The 23,716-nt window shown below is 36.4% G+C and overlaps 1 protein-coding gene and 1 long non-coding RNA gene across 4 annotated transcripts in view; one reads left to right on the top strand and one right to left on the bottom strand.

Annotated features, from left to right (window-relative positions):
- Positions 1–3,098, top strand: part of LOC311076983 — a 7,462-nt gene extending 4,364 nt beyond the window's left edge. The window contains exon 2 of the long non-coding RNA XR_014604722.1: positions 1,547–3,098. This is a non-coding gene — a long non-coding RNA (uncharacterized lncRNA). The remainder of the gene's footprint in view (positions 1–1,546) is intronic.
- syk (spleen tyrosine kinase) lies at positions 2,443–23,716 on the bottom strand. 3 transcript variants are annotated; one of them, XM_084105533.1, is made up of 14 exons: positions 23,459–23,658; positions 18,292–18,725; positions 17,000–17,160; positions 15,768–15,915; positions 13,653–13,736; positions 12,537–12,578; positions 12,028–12,096; positions 10,050–10,119; positions 9,538–9,697; positions 7,631–7,840; positions 6,109–6,298; positions 5,757–5,897; positions 4,570–4,682; positions 2,443–3,295 (listed from the first exon to the last, which is right to left on the bottom strand). In XM_084105533.1, the coding sequence occupies exons 2-14, from the start codon at positions 18,691–18,693 to the stop codon at positions 3,223–3,225; spliced, it is 1,863 nt and encodes a 620-aa protein (XP_083961659.1). In that variant the 5' UTR covers positions 18,694–18,725; positions 23,459–23,658; the 3' UTR covers positions 2,443–3,222. The 3 variants fall into 3 exon arrangements, with proteins under 3 accessions (XP_083961659.1, XP_083961660.1, XP_083961661.1); XM_084105534.1 differs by lacking the exon at positions 12,537–12,578 and having other exon boundaries at positions 23,459–23,712; XM_084105535.1 differs by lacking the exons at positions 12,028–12,096; positions 12,537–12,578 and having other exon boundaries at positions 23,459–23,716.

Here is a 23,716-nt window from a genome sequence, read left to right as displayed (position 1 = left end):
TTGAGAAGTAATAGGCTATTTTCTATCATATTTCGAGCCTGAATTATTTTCAGAAGATTCTAAATCTCTATAGAAACCAATAATGACTAGCGATGTGCAGCAAGTACGAAAACATTCTTCATTAGAATTCTCTGTTGACGATTCACAAATATTGACTGTCCAGCAAATGACTTCTTAAAGTTGTATCTATGAAATTTTCATACATCAGCAGATCTCTCTCGTTTTCATTGTCAAGTATTGTAATTAACAAACAACAGCCTGTAGATTTGTGTACACAGAGAAGCACTATAATACATGCAATGTGTCCTGACTAGTTGCATGAGACTTGCTGGAATGCTCATCCTGAGGAGGAGTGGACAGATGAGGCAGGGTTCCTCAGTTCCTCGAATGCTCACACACAGAGTGGACTTTGTGGACTTCATCTTCCAGTCTCTGCAGTGAGCTTTGGGAGGTCATTTTTAGTCCATCTCCTTCCTGAAGTCCGTTTGGCAGAGATGGACTAAAAATGACCTTCCGAAACGCACTGCCAGATTCTGGAAGATGAAGTCCACAAACAGTGGTAGAAGAGGATGTGGTGCTGGTCCTTCAAGAGTCACTCTCAATCTGCCGGTCTATACAGTCTTCATGTATTTTACAACACTTCAGCTTGTGATTCTTATTAAGTTGGGGTCATTTTTTCATTTTTTTGCTCTTCTGGAGACTCCAGGTAGGTTGCAGTTCTGGAATATGGTGGCGCTGGAGACTAAAGGCTTCCTGATGGTTTCACACTTAATTCTTCACCTAAATTCTTCATTCTTTTGCAGTTAACATGTGTCTTTTCTTCTCCACCTGTTTTTGTCTGACCCTGCTGACCCAATGAGCATTTCACTGTCCAATGGTCATGCCTTAACTGCTATTTCCAGTATTGCATTAGTATTGCATCCTTCTCATGGGCATTTAATAATTTTAAGAGTTAAATCTCTTTTTTGGCTTATTTTAACTGTAAATGAAAACGTGCCTAATAATTATGCACACCTGAATATAAGTTTTTTTTTTCATTTCCAGCCAGCCTTAATGAACAATTGTATATCACTTATATATGATTAAATACAAAATAGTAGTTATTAAGATTAATGTGGTTTGGAATTGGTAAAATGTGCCTGGAAAAAAAAAATATGATCAGAAAATCAACGTGCCGAATAATTCTACACACACTGTATGAAGGAACTGTTACTGTGAAGTGAATGTATAGTTCAGGCAGTTTGTTTTATGTGACTGAATTCATGAAAAAGACTTGCATTACAGTTACTGTAAAAGGGTTAATAGGGGTTCAGTTGTGTTCTGGAAGATGACATTTTTCTGTTAATGTTAATGTTTAATGAGTAAGAGGAAGATCCACTTATGACAATAGGTGATGTAGTAGCTAGCAAAGAGAAACGGGAGGCTCTGCATTTTTTTAGCGGTCTCTTAGCCTACATATAGTTTGTAACGAGTGAATATTTTGGACATTTACAGTACATGCATGCACAACAAAACAGATTTCTGGACTTCTTTCTTTTTTTCACAGATTCAGAAGAGGGATATGAAGAATATCCGGAGCAGTCTTCCTGAAGAACATTACAGCATCCTCTACTGTTCTTTCAAAGACTTCAAAGACAGTTTATTCAAAGGTTTATGGAGGTTTTTAGAATTAAACGCACGTTTCTTTGGCTACGTTCAGACTGTCAGTCCAAATCTGATTTTTGTGCATATTGGATTGAAATCCGATCAGATTTAGCAAGTGTGAATGGCAAAAAAAATCATATGAAATGCAATTTTTACAAATCCGTTTCGAGCTACATTCATATGTGGTTTCAAATCCTACTCACATCTCATTTCAAATCCTGTTTCTGCCGCTGCCAGAAGACGCATAGTCCAGCGCGTATATTACGATTTTAAGAAATGAGCCAATCAGATCCACAAATAATCGGATTTGGACTGACAGTGTGAAGTAGAGACCTGTGGTCTCTAAAGGAAGATGGCTGTCTATTTTTAGTCCATATTTAGTAAGGTGACACGTTCATTTTCTGTGTGCAGTGATAAACCATTTCATTCCTGTTCAGAACAAAGCAACAAACTACAGATCTTAAAACACCACCTAATCAAATATGAAATGTCTATTTTATTCCATTTTCTTTTAATCAAATGACATTGCAACTTTGCAAGACAATTTTATTTCTGTATGTTCATGTTACTGTGCATCCAAGAAAATTGTCACAGTTTTTATTTTTTAAATGCTCATTTATTTTTTTAAAGTATTATTGGACAATCGTATTGCGGCCGTACATGTTCTATTTGCTCAGCATCATTCATCAATATTATCAAGCAGGAAGAGCAAGATTGTAATGTGTCATGCCATGCTGTTCAGTTATCAAGCTTGTGCAAAATCACATAGGACAAAAAAACATGGAGAAAACAATCATAAAAGATTTTAAAAGGTCCCATTTTAATTGCCTAGACTGGCATCGTCACTGGTCTGTATGATGACTGTATAGATCAGTGCATACAGCAGATGATATGCAAAATAGGCTTACATTGTATCTGATGGTGTGAAGTAAACAATGTTCAGAGATAGAATGAATGACAGCTTGTTTTAACACTTTAACACGTTTTAAATGTAAACTCAATGTAGACAAAATGTAAAATTTGGCAGTTAGATATAAAGACAGAAACCCAGTAAAGGCCCCATTACAGAACAAGTTAAATCGAAGAACAAACTTACTAAATGGGTACAAAAAAGAAAGGCAGGGCAAAGAAAGAGAATAATGTCTGGCTCTTGACTGGTTATCCTCATGTTGATCGGTATTGCTCTGACATCAGACGTGTATTAAGAAGAAATACTGACTCCGCCTCAAACACAGCACACTGGCGTTCTTTATAAACATGCATTTAGAAGTAAAACCAACTATTTAATAAGCATTTTAAGCTTATTAAGACAATTTGTACAGTTGCTAAAAAACATGACATGATATTGCTTTACATGATTAAAGTTATTGCTTTACATGATTAAAGATGAAATGCTGCCAATGATCTAATTAGAATTTATATCAGTGATGAAGGGGGGGGGGGGGGGAATAGTATCATGAAAAACCTAAATATAAAATATGTCCAAGTCAATACAAATTATGCTTATACCACCCTATACCAACTGACTGTTTTCCAGTACCGCACTGAATAATTTTGCGTGTGGTCTGGATGATGTCATCACTGAGATATGTCATAATAGTAATGCCGCAATCTGGGTTCAACTACAGAAAATCCAGGTCTCTCGTCTGACCTGCAGAAGCAGAGGAATGACATTATTATTGATCAATGGACTGCCAAATCAACATTTCCCATCCAACCATCCATCCACCCAACCATCCATCCACCCAACCAACCATCCATCCATCCATCCATCCATCCATCCATCCATCCACCCATCCATCCATCCATCCATGCATACACCCACGCATCCATCCATTTGTCCATCCAACCATCCATCCATCCACCCATCCATCCATCCATCCATTCATCCATCCATCCATTCATCCATCCATCCATCCATGCATACACCCACGCATCCATCCATTCGTCCATCCATCCATCCACCCACGCATCCATCCATCCATCCATGCATCCATGCATCCATGCATCCATCCATCCATCCATCCACCCAACCAACCATCCATCCATCCACCCAACCAACCATCCATCCATCCATCCATCCATCCATCCACCAAACCATCCATCCATCCACCCACCCAACCATCCATTCACCCACCCATCCATCCATCCATCCATCCATCCATCCATACACCCACGCATCCATCCATTCGTCCATCCAACCATCCATCCATCCATCCACCCATCCATCCATCCATCCATCCACCCAACCATCCATCCATTCATCCATCCATCCATCCATGCATACACCCACGCATCCATCCATTCGTCCATCCATCCATCCATCCACCCACGCATCCATCCATCCATCCATGCATCCATCCATCTATCCATCCACCCAACCAACCATCCATCCATCCACCCAACCAACCATCCATCCATCCATCCATCCACCCATTCACCCATCCACCCATCCATTCGTCCATCCATCCATCCATCCATCCATCCATCCACTGCTTTAATTGTGCATCTGCAGGATTTTATAAAATGAAATTAAGCATATGCTAATTAAATTCATATCAACAGTAAAAATAGTTAAAACTCCAGAGTTTTGGTACAGTAGCTTAATCTTGATTATGAAATTTTAAATGTCTATGCTATGACACTAAAAGCTTAACACACACTCTAATATAATGATTATAATACAATATTAATCTTTTATTCCTGTGGTTTTATAACATTTTAAATAATGGTATTATGATCGAATAATCAGAATCTTGATTTTATGTTAGTATTGTGCTCTTCAAGTAATTAATTTGTAAAATTAGGAGTGATAAAACTGATTATTGCAGATGCATTATAATACAGAATTATAAATAAAATAAATGCAGATAAAAATCATGATGATTATGAATCTGAAGTTTAATCTAGTGAGTGTTCACTTACTTGTACGTCCAGCATTTCATCATGAGGTTGTACATCTCATCCGGGCAGTCGGCCGGCGCCGACATTCTCTGTCCACTCTCAATCATCTGGATGACTTCATTTCCTTTCATGCCCTTCAGACAATATGCAATAAACAACAGAATTACTTTCAAACACCAGCTCATGTCTGATGATTAAATGGATGAATGTGCTGCTTGAGATTTAGACAATATTCAATATATCTTGATATTTAGGGGACACTAATAAGCCCACATACTATGCAGCACAAGAGTACAGTATACTGTATCAGCGTATTATTATGAACTAACAAAGAACAGTACTTTTGCTGAATTGATTAATCAATATTAATGTTAATTTATACATATTTCATTCATATAACACTTTTTCAAGTTTAAACGCTCATTAATTAACAAATAATAATAATAAGTTTTTAAATGAATATTAACATAGATATATAAATGCTTTTTATTGTTATTTCATGATACCTAAAGCTAAATTAACTAATGTTAATGAATTGAACCTTATTGTAAAAAGCTTTACAAAAAAGTTAAGTTTATGGAAGACTATTTATATTTCTATAAGACAACCTAAATTTTGATGGACTTAATAGGGTCATTTGTACAGAGCCCCGCACATGACATGTGTGAAAAAATATGTATATCTTGGACACGAATTAACAATTACATCAACACATTTTACTAATTCGTTCACTTGTTTTAAGTAAATTGTTCACAAGATATAATAATAAGTTCCTTTGTCTTAGTAAATCATGGCCACGTTGAAATAATTTGTTCTCTTATTTTAGTTATTTGCGACCACGCTTTACAAAAACGAGAGAACGAATTTTTAAATCGTTTGCCAGAACACATATATTTTCGTCTGCATGTCATGTGTGGGGCTCTGTACATTTGCTCTGAAATGGGTGATTTTTTTTATTTTCAAACCAAAAGCCACTGTTTTCACGTAGATTCAAAATAATTCATGCAGATTTACCATGCAAAAACTAAAATAATCACTGTTTTTGTCACTAAATGAACACCAGGAAGAATCGTATTTATTTTCAGGCATTAAAAGCACTGTGATAGTCACAATATCCACAATACTCACTTTTTTATATAATCAATATATCACAAAGCTCGATTAAGAATACAGTGTGTTTGGGAGGAACTGCTTATAGAGTTTCGCACCTTGTACGGTTTCTGTCCGTATGAATACGCCTCCCACATCAGGACCCCGAAGCTCCACACGTCGCTCTTCGAAGAGAACCTCAGGAAGTTCATGCACTCGGGAGCGTACCATTTCAGCGGCCATTTACCATGACCTTTGGCCTAGAGGAGCAGGGAGCAAAGAGTGGTCAGTGTGCTTCAACACTCATTCTGCTGTACGAACGTCAAGACTGCAGCTTTTGTTAGGGGGCGTTAAAAGCGATGTCGCTCTTAGTTGGTAAAACATGTACTGTACGTGTTGAAACATCCAGAAATAAAAGGTGACGTTCTGTACTTTTGCCAATACTTATGAAGGACACTGTGGTTATTATACCTTGTAATAGTTCTCATCTTCTGTCAGGGCTTTAGAGAGTCCGAAGTCGCTGATCTTGGCGTAATGCTGAGTGACTAGAAGCACGTTCCTGGCTGCAAGATCTCTGTGAACAAAGTTGTGCTCTTCCAGATATTTCATTCCCATAGAGACCTGATGGACCAGCTCTGTGATGTTCTTCATAGAGATGTGTCTGAAAACGCAAGGGAAATCCATTCACTTTTAGGCTTCTATGTAAATAATGACACTGCTACTATTGCTTCTGACCTGAAGTTCAGTCCTGACTCTATATGGCACATCCCAGACAGCAACATAGTGTCGGCCCAGATCCGGGCCACATCTGGCACACCTGGATTCAACGCGTGCCGGATGTAGGCCAGATCTGGGCCGACACTATGTTGCTGTCTGGGATATGGCACAGTTTTTCGCCTTGTGAACTCCTGATCCAACGGATGACTGGATACTGTCTGTGAAATTTCGGAGAGCATCTCACACAGTGCGGTCACATGACTTCAGGAGACTTGGAATATAGTGCCCAGTTTGTATGGTATTTTTATAGGCATTTTTGAAATGATGCCGTGCTCACTGTGGTCACTCTAAACCGTTGTTGTATTGAAAAGAGTTTTGTGAAGAGTTGTTTAATACAAATAAAATCTTGTGACCATCCTATATTGTGAATATACAGGGGTTGGACAACATAATGTGAACACCCATTATTATAGAGATTAATATAATCTGTGTAGGCTATAGTGGAAAAACAAACATTGTGATTATCTTTTATCATTTTATTGTTTATATTGTCTAGTTTGTACATCTGTACATGCAGTATAAGTGGTTTCCAGCAGACCACATGTGAAACGGGCGACTTGTCAGAAGTCCAAAAAGCAACAATAGTTTTCAGAACAACAGTCTTAATTATTATTACTGTGTCCACAAAGCATGGCAAGACTTCATCAGCAAGAAGAAAAGAGGGCAAAAACCGAACGTGAATGATAGGGACCATGAAACGCTAAGAAGGACAATGCAGCAAAGTGTCGGCAAACCTCAATATTCACACTGAAGCAAGGCTGTAAACATGTCTTGAACACTGAGGGGGACCAAACGTTTTTTTTTTACATAAAAAACATAAACGGTAAAAGAAGTTCTAGGTCTAATTGTAGTTATGAAATAATCATAGCTTTTTTGCAATTAGGCTTATTATTTTATTTTAAAATATGCACAACGTTTCCAGTCTCGTCACATTCAGTTGTGCATTACATGAATCATGTGTTAAACGTTTAGCTTACACCTTACCACGCACTCTTTCACTGCTGAAACTAAAGTGTCATGTTGTATTTCGCACTCGCCCTCTGTGAACAGTAAGCTTGGTCATCTCTATCACTTTGACATTGGCGAGCGCTGTTAGACCGCAGCGGCAGACCAGCCTAAAAATGATACTTTTAAAACTTTTGGTCATCCTAACAACAGAGTAATGCATAAGTAGCAGCATCCAGAACATCAGCCTCTCATATTTTCTGAAGCTTACTTGTTCTTCTGAAGGAACTTGTGCAGCGGGCCGAGCTCCGCGAGCTCCATGACCAGCATGAGGTTCTCCGCCTCACAGATGCCGATCATGCGGACGATGTAGGGGTTGTCCAGCTGCTGCATGACGTTAGCTTCCCGCAGCATCTCATCCTTCACCGCCGCATTATCATCATCGTTCTTCAAGATCTTCACAGCAACAACCTTCTGCGTTCTGAAAGAAACATGCATATGTACAGATAGATTGCATTTGCATGAGTTTTACATTTACAGGCTATTACAGGAGATCGCGCTTTTGCTGTAGCGGTTTGCCTAAACATATTAGAGACGCTGCTACTGTACAGGGTTTTACAGGACAACTGAAAACACATCTGTTTTCAATAGCTTTTAATCAGTGACCATTTTATTATATGTGTTGCCTATGTGATGCTTTTTTCTCTTCTTTTTTTCTGTGTGACATTGTAAAGCACATTGGTCAACTTGTGTTGTTTTTATTGTGCTATATACTGTAAATAAAGTTGCTATTGCTATTACTATGCAGTGCAAATGTGCGACTTGGCTAGGTTTATTGTAAATGGAAAAATAGTTCATTTACCATCGTCAGCTACAAAGTTTCCATTAATTTATTTCTGTCTTGATTTTTCACTGAAATGCCCCCAAACTCAGGGCTTAAAGAAACTTTTCGCACCTGTAAAATGATCTTTCAGTTAAATTACAAATTGGTATTGATCTTCAAGGGGGAAATTTGAATGTTGATGGTACAATTTAGTTTTAACGCATTTTGTGTGCTGTTGATGAATAGCAATACATGATGAAACACACTTGTGCAACCAAACCGTGTCTCCCATTATGCTTTGTGTCAAGAAATTACATTCAGTAGTGGCCAAAAGTGACATCCAGAGGGGGTATTTGTTTTTAATGACCCTAGAAGTTCGATCAAAACCCTACAAGTTAAACCATCAAAATATGAGGAAAATATTTTATATATCTTTTTTAAATATTTTAAATATGAGGGAAGAACAAAACACTCATTTAAGGTTTTTACTTGACAAAATTATTTGGCAAAAAAGGCAAACTACAACTACAGTTTTTATTCCTATACCAAAAAATGCATAAAAACAAAACAAAAAAGCTCACAGGAAAAGGCATACATTGACTACAACATAATCAGTTATTAATATTTAGTTAGTTAGTTCTTATTTTCTTTGTATGGCAGCCTGACAAAACTGATGTCTGCAAAGTTTGGCATCTTTCATTGCGTTATTATGACAAATAAAACAACTCACTCCAAGCACATACAAAATCTTTAACACATTTTTTTTAATGATATTTGAATAAGTGGTGTAGATGTCAATTTTCCTAGGATATCACATTTGGCCACAACTGTAGATAAAGCATGTCTTTGACAAGAAGAGAGATGTCAAGTATCCGTTTCATTTCTGACCAAAATCACTTGAATGCAAACATGTCTTAGTTATCTTAAATCTAAAGTTTACAAAAAATACTAAACTTATCTACGAAACAACATTTAAATGGAGACTGAATAAATTGCAGAAGTTTTAAAATACAAACCCTTTCCAGAATGTTTGAGAAATATCAATAAATTTACAAGTCCTATAATAAACATAAACGGCAACTTTAGTTGCATGTTATTGACGCAGTTGCTAATACAGTATTTTTTTGTTTTTTGATTGAAGTAAAAAGACAATTCAGGTTTTTAGAATACAATACCAATACGTCATTCTTTTGGATACAGTTTTTAAAAGCAAGAAAAAGAACTTATAAGATCTAAGATAAAAGTTTGTTTGATTGACTGTGAATTTTTGATTTGATCCTTAAAATACTAATTTAAACAATCCACATGAGATTTGAATGATTTCTGAGTTTTCTGTATGAATTTGGTTGACTAACTTTTTCATCTGGTAGACTCCTCTTAGGACAGTGCCAAAGTTTCCCGATCCCAGCTCTCCATCTTCCAGAGTCAGGTCGCTCCGGTTCACCGTAGTCGATCGCAGCTCTTCAGGATCTGCATAGGGACTTTCATACACCTGTGTGTCCATTGGCATAGCCTCTATAAACACACAGAGCACAGAGTTTTACGAGGATTACAAGAACTACATCGGGCTCGGGTTAACACTACCAGTCCAAAATTTCAACACACCTGATCATTCTTGATTATTACAACTATGAAAATCAAACAAATGGAAGTATATCTACAGTCCAGCTGCATTTAAAATAGTGAGCCAGACATATCTTTTCCTTCACCGTCTACTTTACTTACATCCATTAAGAAATCCATATATAGGCACAATTTATATTTGTCAATCCAAAGGAAAAGCCTTTAGATCAACTTTTTTTAAAGAGTCAGGTGTGCAACCTTTGACTGGAAGCGTAAGTGTTGAAGCAAAACTAAGTAAACTAACCTGTGCCGAAGATATTAGGATTCGGAAGTTCACCCCTTGATCTAATGTTATAGGGATTTTCAAGGTGACCCTACAAGCACACAACACAATTACAATTACGAAAATACACAAATCCACACAGAAAAAGCGGATAGGACACAGGCATGTTATCTGAAACGCCTGCATGCATCAATGGGAAAGAAGGACAGGTTCAAACCAAACTTTCCTGTGTTCTTCATGGCACCTTAAATCAGAATTAAATGCATAATTACATTTACTGAGATGTTTCAATGGTACAGTAAGTGAATGGCAGTTCTTCAGCATTATACATGATGTGGTCAGTGTCCATGAAGAAGAGGAGAACCTTCTTCCAAAAGGTCAAAAAGCCAACACAGTGTATAAATTAAAAAAAAAGAAACACAAGAAAAGAGATCTCTTGCAGATAGGATTGATAATTATGTGATTTATATCATTAAAAAGGAGTGATAGAAAAGGAGAATGAAAATATGGATGTATGATTAGGGGAATTCAACTGTTAGAAGCTAGAAAAAGCATCTAGACAATATCAACACAAATGATTGCCATCTCTTCCAAAAAAATCATTGCCTTTGTTCCAAACACTGAGCAACTTGTGAGTCATATAATAAATAACACGGCTGATACACTATTGTCCATTGACTAATTTCAGTGGACAATAGCCAGAGGCGTCTCAAAAGGAGATCAATTATGCGACCTCCCTTTTAGACCAGTATTTGAGCCAGATGTGCTATGATGTACATTATCAAAAGTATAGTTCAGAATCTAATTTCTCATTGGTTGAGCTGCTCTGGACAAGCCGTTGTGAAGATGTGACGTCTGTGACCACACTTTATATATTGATGTGCCAAATTGCTATGTTGCTTCCCAGACTGCAACATAGTGTCGGCCCAGATCCGGCCCACATCTGGGCCGTGTGGAATCCTGGGCCGGATCTGGGCCGACACTATGTTGCAGTCTGGGCTGGCAGCTGTAAACCATTGCTATTCGGATTAAAGTAGTTAATATGAAAAATGCAAAGGTCAATAACAATGTAAAGGTCTTAGTTGTCACTTTTAATCAGTTGAATGCATCCTTGTTGAATAAAAGTAATAATAATAATTTTGAATAAATAAAATAAACGTACTGACCCCAAATTTTCAAACGATAGTATAACGTCATTTTAAAACGACAAAAACGCTGAGTAATCCAGGCTCTCATTAACTGTCTTTTTTTCCTCAGATGGATGAAAAACAGGTAAAACATCTTAAACCAGTCTAGCTGGTCTACTAAACCCCACTAAAATCAGCCAAGACCAGCATACCAGAGTAAATGTTGTATATAATATAAACTATTATTAACATTAAAGTATTATAAACACTTTTAACAACAGAAAAGTAAAAGGGAATATAATGTGCCCTGATTTATCCACCTTATTTTGCATCAAGGAAATACGAATGTACAACTCTTCCGATTCATTAGCTGTGCAAAGTGCGCTCCAAACCAGCGTGTCTGTGATTTTGATTATAAATTAAAATATCATGATAACAAATAAATGTTTACAACATTAAGCAGCATAATTCTGGATTTCTAAAAAATATCTGGGAGCAAATGACACCGGAAGCCTTGCACATTCAAGCTAGAAATGGACACGTCCATCGTAAAAATAAGGTGGACAGGCAATCAAGGAGAAATGATGTGTAAAATGGACTGAACAAAAACTGTGTAAAAGGCAACTATTCTTTTAACTGAACGGAGAGTAAACTATCATAAACGTATCCATATTTATACGGATGAAAACAGTGAATGTGAGTTATTGCTGGTGATTGGATGTGATGTACAGGGCAGTGAATGGAGGAAGAGATCAGAGAGGGTGTAAGGCGTCCCACAGGCAAAGTTAGAAGCAAAAACCACACGCAAGCAGACGGGTGTCCTACCACTGCCAGTGGGGGATAAGGAGGACGAGAGGGGGGTGTTAGTGCACCTTTTTTTGGCCAGGTTTGGGGAAGGAGTATGATTTGATTCTGGAGAGAATTCCACCTGTGGCACCTTGCTAGAAACCACAATTTTAAAGAGCATAAGGTTATTTTATCCTACACTATTTGATGCTTATATTTAATGCTTAACATCTATGAGCCATTAGTCTTGTGTTATACATTACAACAACAAAGCTAAACGCACACAAAATGAGTTTCTTCAATAAATAATTCACTCTGCAAATTCACCAATTCAATGTACATTCACATTTCCAGTGGCCATTGTGTTAAATGGACTGGTACAGTCTAGGTCAGTGGTTCTCAGCAGGCTTTGCTTCAGGACCTAGATTTTACACTTATACAAGTGGTGGTGTCCCAACGCAGGGTCAGAATTGTTTATTGTATTGAAGTAGATAAAAATGTCCTTATGAAATTTTGAAATGTATTACATAAACTGTCAAAACCCAAATTAATTAACATGCCATAAGCTGAATGAATAAGAAAAATGACCATTTACCATGGCTTCTAAATGCCTCTTGAACTTCAGTGGTTTCATGTTCTTGGCAGCCAATAATTTGCAAAATAAAACAAATTGTTGTCAGAACATATCATGGTTATCCCTAAATCATTCATAATCCGCATATTTTTTGTACCTTGCAAAGGTCTTTTTGAGGATCTTTGAGATATTTTGCTATCTCAAGTCAGATTATATGGAGCCACTATAAGGACACACGATGGGGAAAAAAATCTGATCGGAGGAAACATTTCTATGCTTTTGCGTTCCCTCGCAAAAGTTTTGCGTTCCACAAAGAAATGTTGTAGTTGCTTTTAAAATGTTTTTCTTAGGGAACACAAAATTTGTAAACAAACGCAATATTTCTCAGAGTAAAGGTTTTTCAAGCGAACGTGCGAGCAAACACGGTCTTTCTGGGATGAACGCAAAACTTTTGTGAGCGAACGCAATGTTCTCCTGGATTAATGCAAAACTTTTTGTGAACAAACACAATCTTTCTTTGTGTTGCAATTGTGTTGCAAACAAATGCAAAGTTTTCTCTTAAATGCACAACTTTTGTGAGAAAATGCAGCACAAAAGCATTTAAATATATTCCATTGTGCATTATTGCATTTTGCATTGTCTTTCCCTATTGTCTGTGGCACCATTTTTGGGACACGACCCAAATGAACTAAATTAATAACTTTTTTTATAACAAAAATGAGCCATCACTGAACTTACTCAAGCTGGACTGTGACGCTATTTTCTTCTGGAAACAAACTTTGTTGCATTATTTTCCTGTTATCTCTGTAAAGCTGCTTTGAAACAGTCTGTATTGTAAAAAGCGCTGTATAAATAAAGGTGACTTGACTTGACCATTTGAGAACCACTTCTCTATGCTTTATCACACTAGCAATAACATTATTTTAAATGAATGAGCAGAAAAAAGTTTCATTTCCTTAATTATTTGTGTGTGAAACAATGAACAATTGTTTGTGGATATTTAAAACGGTACAATAGCCCTCAGAGTGGTTCATACTGTCAACATGTCAGTGCATTTTAATGTCAAAGCATGTTCACGTAAACTGGTATTATAACACATTCTCACCGTGTGTTTGTTGTAGTTGTGAAAGTACTCACCGCTGAATGATGTGCTGGTCTCGGGCAGGACTCGGTTAGCACTCGGAGCAGGCCGTCAGGCTTGTACGAATAGTGTTCTACCAGCTATAATATATTGCACATCGATGTCAAATTATGGGCATCATCACAGTCTCATTGTTTCAGCATATCGTTACAGTACATTGTTTTTGACAAATGATGGATAAACTATCATCTATCTAACGCCGAGTGTACTTTCCTTTCATTTTTTGCTTCTTCACATGCTCTCGATCAGCACACATTTGAAACGCTACACAGTAACACAGTGTTGTGACGCATCACCAATATCAAGCAATTTCTATGTTAAAATACATTTTTAATGCACACCCACCTCATTCAAACCATGCAGCGCTCTTCTAATCACAAAGTGATAGATGTTTGTCAAGGCTAGTTACTGGCCTGTCTGTAGCTTAACCTTTGCTAAAGCTTTGATGCAGTGCATAATGCACAGCCACGCAACTATTCACCCCCAACCAGGAAATCTAAATATAACACGTCATTTGCCCTGTTGGTCACCATATTCAAGACAATTGTCTACCTCTACAAGACTAGGTTACACTTTATTCTGATGGTCCACTTTAGACATTCTACTGACTATAAGTAACTTTGCAACTACATGTCAACTTATTCTACTAACGCGCCTAACCTGACAGTCTACTAATACTCTAATGAGAGTTAGTTGACATGTTAGAAAACGTTAGTTACTTATGTTTACTTGTACCTTTTCAACTACATGTCAACTCATTAGAGTAATAGTAGACTGTCTGCTTAATATCTGCCAACACTTTATTGTGATGATCCTCAACAGACACTCTACTGACTGTAAGTAACTTTGCAATTACATGTCAACTTAATCTAATAACTCCTAACCTGACACTCTACTAATACTCTAATGAGAGTTAGTTGACATGTAGTTGTACTAAGTTACTTATACACTGAACAAAATTATAAACGCAACACTTTTGTTTTTGCCCCCATTTTTCATGAGCTGAACTCAAAGATCTAAGACTTTTTCTATGTACACAAAAGGCCTATTTCTCTCAAATATTGTTCACAAATCTGTCTAAATCTGTGTTAGTGAGCACTTCTCCTTTGCCGAGATAATCCATCCACCTCACAGGTGTGGCATATCAAGATGCTGATTAGACGGCATTATTATTGCACAGGTGTGCCTTAGGCTGGCCACAATAAAAGGCCACTCTAAAATGTGCAGTTTTACTGTATTGGGGGTGTCCGAAAACCAGTCAGTATCTGGTGTGACCACCATTTGCCTCACACAGTGCAACACATTTCCTTCGCATAGAGTTGATCAGGTTGTTGATTGTGGCCTGTGAAATGTTGCTCCACTCCTCTTCAATGGCTGTGCGAAGTTGCTGGATATTGGCAGGACCTGGAACACGCTGTCGTATACGCCGATCCAGAGCATCCCAAACATGCTCAATGGGTGACATGTCCGGTGAGGAGGCTGACCATGCAAGAACTGAGATGTTTTCAGCTTCCAGGAATTGTGTACAGATCCTTGCAACATGGGGCCGTGCACTATCATGCTGCAACATGAGGTGATGGTCGTGGATGAATGGCACAACAATGGGCCTCAGGATCTCGTCACGGTATCTCTGTGTATTCAAGATGCCATCAATAAAATGCACCTGTGTTCGTTGTCCATAACATACGCCTGCCCATACCATAACCCCACCGCCACCATGGGCCACTCGATCACATCAGCAAACCGCAAAGGAGAAGTGCTCACTAACACAGATTTAGACAGAATTGTGAACAATATTTGAGAGAAATAGGCCTTTTGTGTACATAGAAAAAGTCTTAGATCTTTAAGTTCAGCTCATGAAAATAGGGGCAAAACAAAAGTGTTGCGTTTATAATTTTGTTCAGTGTAGTTGTTCAGTGTACAATGTCTAAAGTGGACCCAAGATGGTTTTATGACAGATGGTGATAGCATATGCAATAGACAAGCCTGAATATAAATAAATGACTTTTTGCTTATTATCCGAGATTATTATTTTCTACACATACTGTATAGACTTCACCCGCTCTGAAGTCATAAGCAGGTTTGACGTGTCTCTTGACAGGTTTATTTACCTGCCAAAGTGTGTCGAACTTCTTCCCATCAGGAATGGAGAGTTTGCCAGCCCTGTCCTTATCAATGCGATAGTGCATGACTTGGTTATTATGCAGGAGACACAGGGCATAGGACACGTTTCTGCCATCGTTTTCTCTCTGTCTAATTCTGTCAGGAGGAGAGAAAATGATACAGTATATGTTAAGCAGAAGACAGCTCTTGCAGTTGGACCTCTGGTTATACACAGATCAACACTAGATGGAGCTGTAGATGTTTTTTTAAAACACAGATTCGCTATTCAGATTCAGCATGCAGTGGATGTAGTTAAACTAATAAATGTTTAATCAAAGTGGAAATATAGAAATAAACAATAACTCATTTCGATTACTTTTTTAGCTTTAGAAAAAACTAGAAAGTTGAAAGCTAATGACAAAGTCCTCACGATGATAAAACCGTATTTGTTTTGTAAATAAATTCTTTTTTTCCATGTTTCTGTAGACTGCATTGCACACACACACACACACACACACACACACACACACACACACGCATGTTTTAAGATGGTAGCCAGTGATCTATTTAAAGCAGGTGGAGTCTGTACACTGCCTCTCTACCCCCACCCAGCCCTGCTCTTGTTTTCCGCCTCCACACACACACACACACACACACACACACACTGCGTGTTCTTCGGTCACTTCAGGAAGTCCTCTCGAACAGTGTCACAGCGGAAACCACACACTGCCTCTTCTCTGCCTCGCTTCTTTCACTTCAGAGCAGTGGTGCTACAGTCCAAACCCGGGCTTAGTTCATACAGCCACACATACAGTCATCAGTTTAATCTATATCTAAGTTATTTCTTTACAATAGTTTTGGGATTTCAATTGTAAGGTTTGCGACTAACTCAAAATGTTTTATAAAATCTTAATCATGATACTAAAGAAATAATTACATTAAAGCACATGAAAACAGTCATAATTGACTTTAATTTAATGGAAACGCTACATTATTTAGATTCATGTAATGCACGCAAAATAACAACATACCACTTTTACTTCGGTCTCCTTAGCAAAATTAAATTAAATTTTCAATTATTTTTAAAATCCTGCTGACACTAAAGTTTTGAACTGTATGTAGATCTAGATTATAGCCTATAGCGAATATGTATTATGGGTGATTCTTAGAAGATGTGATGAAATCCAAGATCATTTCTCATTTTTCTTGATCTTGGATAAGTCATGTGAATAGGACTTACAGGAATTTTCCGTTGACGTGTGAGCTCCTGCGCAGGCGCAGCTCCGAGTCCTCGCGGTCGATCTTGCCATGGAACCAGGGCATCTTCTCATGCGCTGTTGTGGAGATGAGCTTCTCCAGCTGAGGTCTCTGGCTGATGATGGCCTGCTCCAGAGCCGAACCCTGACACACAACACACAACACACAAAACAACTCACTAACTGCTTCTTTTATATCACATAATGTGCATTTACGCTAACCTTTTTAAAGGGGTCATCGAATGCTAAATTCACTTTTATATGGTGTTTGCATACAAATGTGTCTTTGCAGTGTGTGGACACAACCACCATACAATGAAAAAAAATCCATTCACTCCTTTTTTTATCCTCAAAAAGCCTAAACACTCTCAATAATCAAGCCGTTTGGATTTTCTCATGCTCCGCCCACGACCACTGACAGACTGTCCCGTATTAGCATATTTCCTCTCTCAGCCATTTGTGTCTCGTGTGGACACGCCCCACGGAAGAGAGGGGTGAGGTGAGCAGTTGCTCATTTAAAGAGACATACACCGAAACAGGTCGTTTTTGAGGAGGTAAAAGGGTGTTGTTTTACACACCATTGAGGAATTTTAACCAAAGTATGTTACAAACTTTACACGAAGACCCTAAAAAAAAATCACATCAACTTGTGGAAAATGGGCATCCGATGACCCCCTTAATGTAGCGCAGAGGCGACTAAATGTTTTCACAATTGCTGCAAATGCTCTGTAATCCGAGCTGCTACACACATACACGAGCTCTTGAAGCCCCGCCCCCTGTGCCAGGAGCAGCAGCTCATTTGCATTTAAAGGGACACACACGAAACGACGTTTTTGCTCATCCTAAAAAAGGGACAATTTAAACATGCTGTAAAAAATTATCTGTGAGGTATTTTGAGCTAAAACTTCACATACACACTCTGGGGACAACAGAGATTTATTTTAAATCTTGTAAAGAGTGTCATTATATCACCCCTTTAATGAAAACGGATATAGTTCTAAAAATCGTAGTTCACACAACAACTATAACGATAACGGCACGGTGAAACGATATTGTCGCTGGAATCCGTTTCAGAACGTTTTTCCCCCAGCTGATGAACAAAAAATCGTTGACAGCCAATCAGAATCCATCCTGCTGTAAAGAGCTCGAGCATTTAAAGTGACAGACAACAAAACTAGAGAGCTCGCTTAGACAAAGATCTAAACAAGATATCGTCTGCTGGTGTGGATGATAATATAGTTATCGTTATGCGGTTATACTTTAAACTAACACCAACCTGTAAATTCCAAGTTTGTTTGACATACTGGCGGATGAGCTGCTCTTTGAGGTCTTCAAAGGGACCCACTTTAGGCTCAGTGCCCCGTGGCCGGTTAAAGGGCCTCTTCAGCAGGCACACGAGCCCGTCAGACTCCTGCGAGTGGTAGTCGATCACATCGATCGGGGTTCTGTGTGACTTGCCCCCTGCGATGGCGTACATGTCGTTGAGCTCCCTCTCGATGGTGTAGTGGTAGAGCTGGCGGCCGTAGGACACGGAGAGCGCGTACCCGCCGAGGAAGCTGCGGCTCTGGCGGAGCAGGTACAGCCCGTCGCCCGCGCCGCCCTGACGCAGGTACTCCTCCGCCTCCTCGCGCGTGATGTTGCCGAAGAAGTACGGCAGCATCTGCACCTTGTCCACCATGACTGCGAAAAGCCTAGAGGATCGCTAATGACCTGCGAAAGGACAATGTGGAGACCATTTCTATCATATTTTTAGTGAAAGATAATTGAGGCTTCAATCACACACAACCACGTGTACTGTACACATTTAAATAGGCTACAATCTAGAGATTAAACCCTGTGACGATAATGCCAACCTTATGGATGCCATTTAATGAATTCGCTTAAAAAAAATACTGTTGTAAAGAAAATGTATGGCCTTATTATTAAAATTTGTTGGCTACACTCAGTGTCAAAAATTGGCTACACTTTTGTTGGCTAAAAATGCTGGGTTTAACCCAATTTTGGGTCAAATATGGACAAACCCAAACGTTGGGTTAAAAATGTCATTTAAAATTTTGACCCAACGTTTGGGTTTGTCCATATTTGACTCAAAACTAAAATACTGGACCAATGTTCATTTACATTATACATATACATATACACATATATATACATATACACATATATATATATATATATATATATATATATATATATATATATATATATATATATATACACACACACACATATATATATATATATATATATATATATATATATATATATATATATATACACACACACACACATATATATATATATATATATATATATATATATATATATATATATATATATATATATATATATATATATATATATATATATATATACACATACGTTATATAAATCTCAATCCAAAAATTTACCCATGTGACTGGTTTTGTGGTCCAGTATCATATATATATATATATATATATATATATATATATATATATATATATATATATATATATATATATATATATATATACATATATATATACACACATGTGACCCTGGACCACAAAACCAGTCACATGGGTAAATTTTTGGATTGAGATTTATATATCATATGTATATATATAACGTATGTATATATATATATATATATGTGTATATATATATATATATATATATATATATATATATATATAAAACACACACACACATATATATTATATATTCTATGTTATATATATACACATGTGATATATACATGTGACCCTGGACCACAAAACCAGTCACATGGGTAAATTTTTGGAAATTGAGATTTATATAAGCTGCATAAATAAGCTTCCCATTGATGTATGGTTTGTTAGGATAGGACAATATTTGGCTGAGATACAACTATTAGAAAATCTGGAATCTGAGGGTGCAGAAAAATCGAAACACTGAGAAAATCTCTTTTAAAGTTGTACATTTATGTTCACGATTGTGCTGCATTCACTCACAAAAATAAATGTTTTATATATTTACGGTAGGAAATTTACAAAATATCTTCATGGAACATGATCTTTACTTAATATCCTAATGATTTTTGGCATAAAAGAAAATCGATAATTTTGACCCATTCTATGTATTGTTGGCTATTGCCACAAATATACCTGTGCGACTCGTGACTGGTTTTGTGATCCAGGGTCACATATATATAATTATATATTTAAGTACCGAGTAATATTAAGCAACTACATGTACTCACTATAGGGTTAGGGTAGGATTAGGATTTGGTTGAGGGTTAGTTGCATGTAATTATGCATAATTTACTGTTATTACTATGGTAAGTACATGTAACATATGTAACAAGGACAATAAAATAAAATGTTACCCATATTTTTTATGAAAAATCAGTGAGGCTTCAATCACACACCCACGAGTACTGTACACATTTAAATGCAATCTAGAGATTTAACCCTGTGACGATAATGCCAACCTTATACAAGATGCCATTTAATCATTTCACTTCATAAAATTATGTTGTAAAGAATATTAATATTGAAATGTGTAGGCTTTCATGTACTGTATAGCATAAGACATTACAAACTGAATGTTGTGCCGAACAACTGCAATTATCCATTAGCATAATACATTTTTAAAGAAAAAGATAAAATATTGGACCAATGCGGGAATCATTCTTTTCGCGATTTACTTTACTTTATTACACACTTGTCCCTTTGATGCATTCTGTCGACTCACACTCTCTCACACTGTTTACTAATTTTGTGTGTTCTTTAATTCTGTTATCTTTAACACTGTTATCTTTACGGTTTCATTTTAATCTGTTTCTTATCATTTTGTGATATGATCACTTAATGTATTTTAAATATAGAGATATCAAATCAATATGAATTTTGTTTATTTCCTTGTTTATTTATGAATTGGCATAATCTGAATTGGCAAAACATTTCCAGGTGGAAAAACTTGAGAAAACTCAACTAAATATGAGTAAACTAAACTTATATAACCTTTGTTTCAAGTCACAAATAGTCAAGACAATGGATTACTTCAAGTCAAATATTTTGAAAACGCATAAGCTTGAGTTCAAAATTCAAAACTTGTCACGACAATTAGAGTTAAAGAGAAGAAAAAAGCTCAAATGACTTAATGGGGCTATCTGTTATTAATGTTTCCCACATTTTCTACAATAGTAAACTATGAAATAAAACAAAAATGGAAGTGTGAGAATTCATTAATGATGAATACAATTAAACGGATCATTACCGTCTGTCAAACAGGAGTTTCTTATCAATGGTTGTTTCACCTTCACCACCATGTCCAAATCATTAAAAAAATATATATTTAAATTTATACATAGCCACATTTTATATATATATATACAAAATGAATTTAAAGTATTTAAGATCAAAAAGGTTTTGAGAGTCTTTCCAAACCTTTGACTGGCAGTGTATTTTATTTAATTTCCCCCCTTTTTGTAGCAAAAATATTCTTTTTAAGTAAATGACACAAAGTATGTGTGTGTGTGTGTGTGTGTGTGTGTGTGTGTGTAAATGTATGCAAATTTGAAACTCTAACTTGTGTAAGAAGTTAAAAGTTGAACGACATGCGCCTCTGAGAAACTAGTTCACGCAGAAAGAGGAAGCGGTCAAGTCTTTTGCAATAACATTTAGACTCTACTATAACTTAAGCCCATTCCCATCATGGGTGCTTAAAGATGACTACTACTGCAACTATACAAGGCAAGGTCACACAATTAAACACTTTACGTGGAAATCACATGGATCTCGTGCTTCAAGAGAGAAATTTCATTTCATTTGTGGTATACCTCAAAGGAAAAACACTTAGAAAATAGTGTGGCATCATAATCATTATAAATAAAATGTAATCATGCTAACTCATAACTAACAATTTATCTCAGCAATATAACCCCAGTTCAATCTCCTTGTATGATATATCTTGATTTAGACTTCTGTTATATGGTCAAAGCGAGCCAGATTACAGTCTGATCAAATGGCCTGACTAAAAATTAATGACTGAAATACAGTACGCTGTATCAGCTTTACATTGTGCTACATTTATATTCATTATGCTTCGTTTGTTTTTCTTTTAATTTTCCCATTATAATGCAACATTAATGTGCCTGAAGTACAAAATGAAGCAAACAGAAAATACATCCTCTAGCCCTTTTACTAACTAAAAAGCAACCTCAAACACAAGCGCTAATGCAAAACCTCAGGGTCTCGTGTTAATGCATGAAAGAGAAGCAAGTCGAGCAGAGCATCAAATTCAACCACAAAAGATTCCATAAAGAAGAAGACATGGTCAGGTTATTGCAGCCAAAGAGCAAAATGTAATGTTTGTAATGGAAAATTAGTTTCAGCTTTCTGAGAAAAGCAGAAATCCATAAAAGCAACAAAGCAGTAATAAAGCATTAATAGCCACTGGTCAGATGTGTGTTTAAATTATGTAATTTGGGGATTTTAGTTCTACAGGTCTAAGGTGAGATATCATAAAATGTTATACTAAGGTGTATTATAATGCCAAAATTATATTACAATAGTATTGTGTCCTATATTAAGATTTTATAAATGTCTTTTTTTTTTATAAATATAATATATATATGAAAGGATTTCTGACATTTTTAAAAGCCGTTTTAAATTATACAATACTTTCATCATAAATTATAATATATAATATAATACCAATTTGGTAACATTATAAGTGAAATGTTAAAAAAATCTGCATTTATTAGTATTTGTTATAAGTTTGTCATTAACATCTTTGTTGTACAAGTTTCAAAACCCTATAAATTTCTAATTATTTCCAGGTTAGAAATATATTTTAAATAGCAACATTTACATTGTAGTCTCCCATCTAGACGTTTGCTTTTGCCAACATGCAAATGTTCCAGATTTTTGGAAGTAATCATTAATCAATTATTGCTGAACTTTTAACACATGCATAAAATAAGTTTGTAACTTAATAAATCATTAAAGACAAATAACTGCCTTCTTTAAGAGAATTGAGTCCACAGTTAGAGAAACATCTGATATTTCTGAACAGCTTTGCTTTTAAATTTACTTCAAAGTAATAATGATAGATCAGTTATTGCCACAACAAAGTGCTGTCGCAAATATTACACAGATCATTTAAAACGTTTCTTTTCCCTTTTATTTTCACTGTAGCCTACCATAAATAAATGAAGATATTAGAAAATTATAATATTTATATATATGATGATCATTTACAATTGTATAATATAACATTGCATATGAAATATTCAAAGAGAAATCATGTGAAACTGTAATGAAAAGTATTTCAGTTTTTTTTTTTTGTCTCACATCAATAATTTAGGCCACATAATTCACTTCGCCTTATGAATTCGTTCAATTTAACATCATACTTGAGCACAAAAACTGACGTATACGTAAAACATACATGTAGAGAATTAGACATATTCTTACCTTACAAAGTGTGTTGAACTCCCCTCACTTTGGACAAGGACTACATAGCATGTTCAAATTGCTCTAACTGAACAGGATGTGGTATGACCAAAAACTCAGTGGATAGTTCAAAAGAAGCTGTCGATTCGGGAGCACTTACTTCTCTGAGAAACCGTGAGCGTACACTGATGTGTGCATTGCTTTTTTAACTTTGTGTTGCTGTTATTGAACTGACACAAACCTTTTTACTTCAGTCAGTAAATGGAACTATTTGTAGAC

Source organism: Abramis brama (genome assembly GCF_963993115.1).
Source record: "Abramis brama genome assembly, chromosome: 25".
In the NCBI taxonomy this organism is placed as follows: Eukaryota; Metazoa; Chordata; class Actinopteri; order Cypriniformes; family Leuciscidae; genus Abramis; species Abramis brama.
Note: the sequence above shows the minus strand (reverse complement) of the source record. Positions and strands in the feature narration are given on the sequence as shown.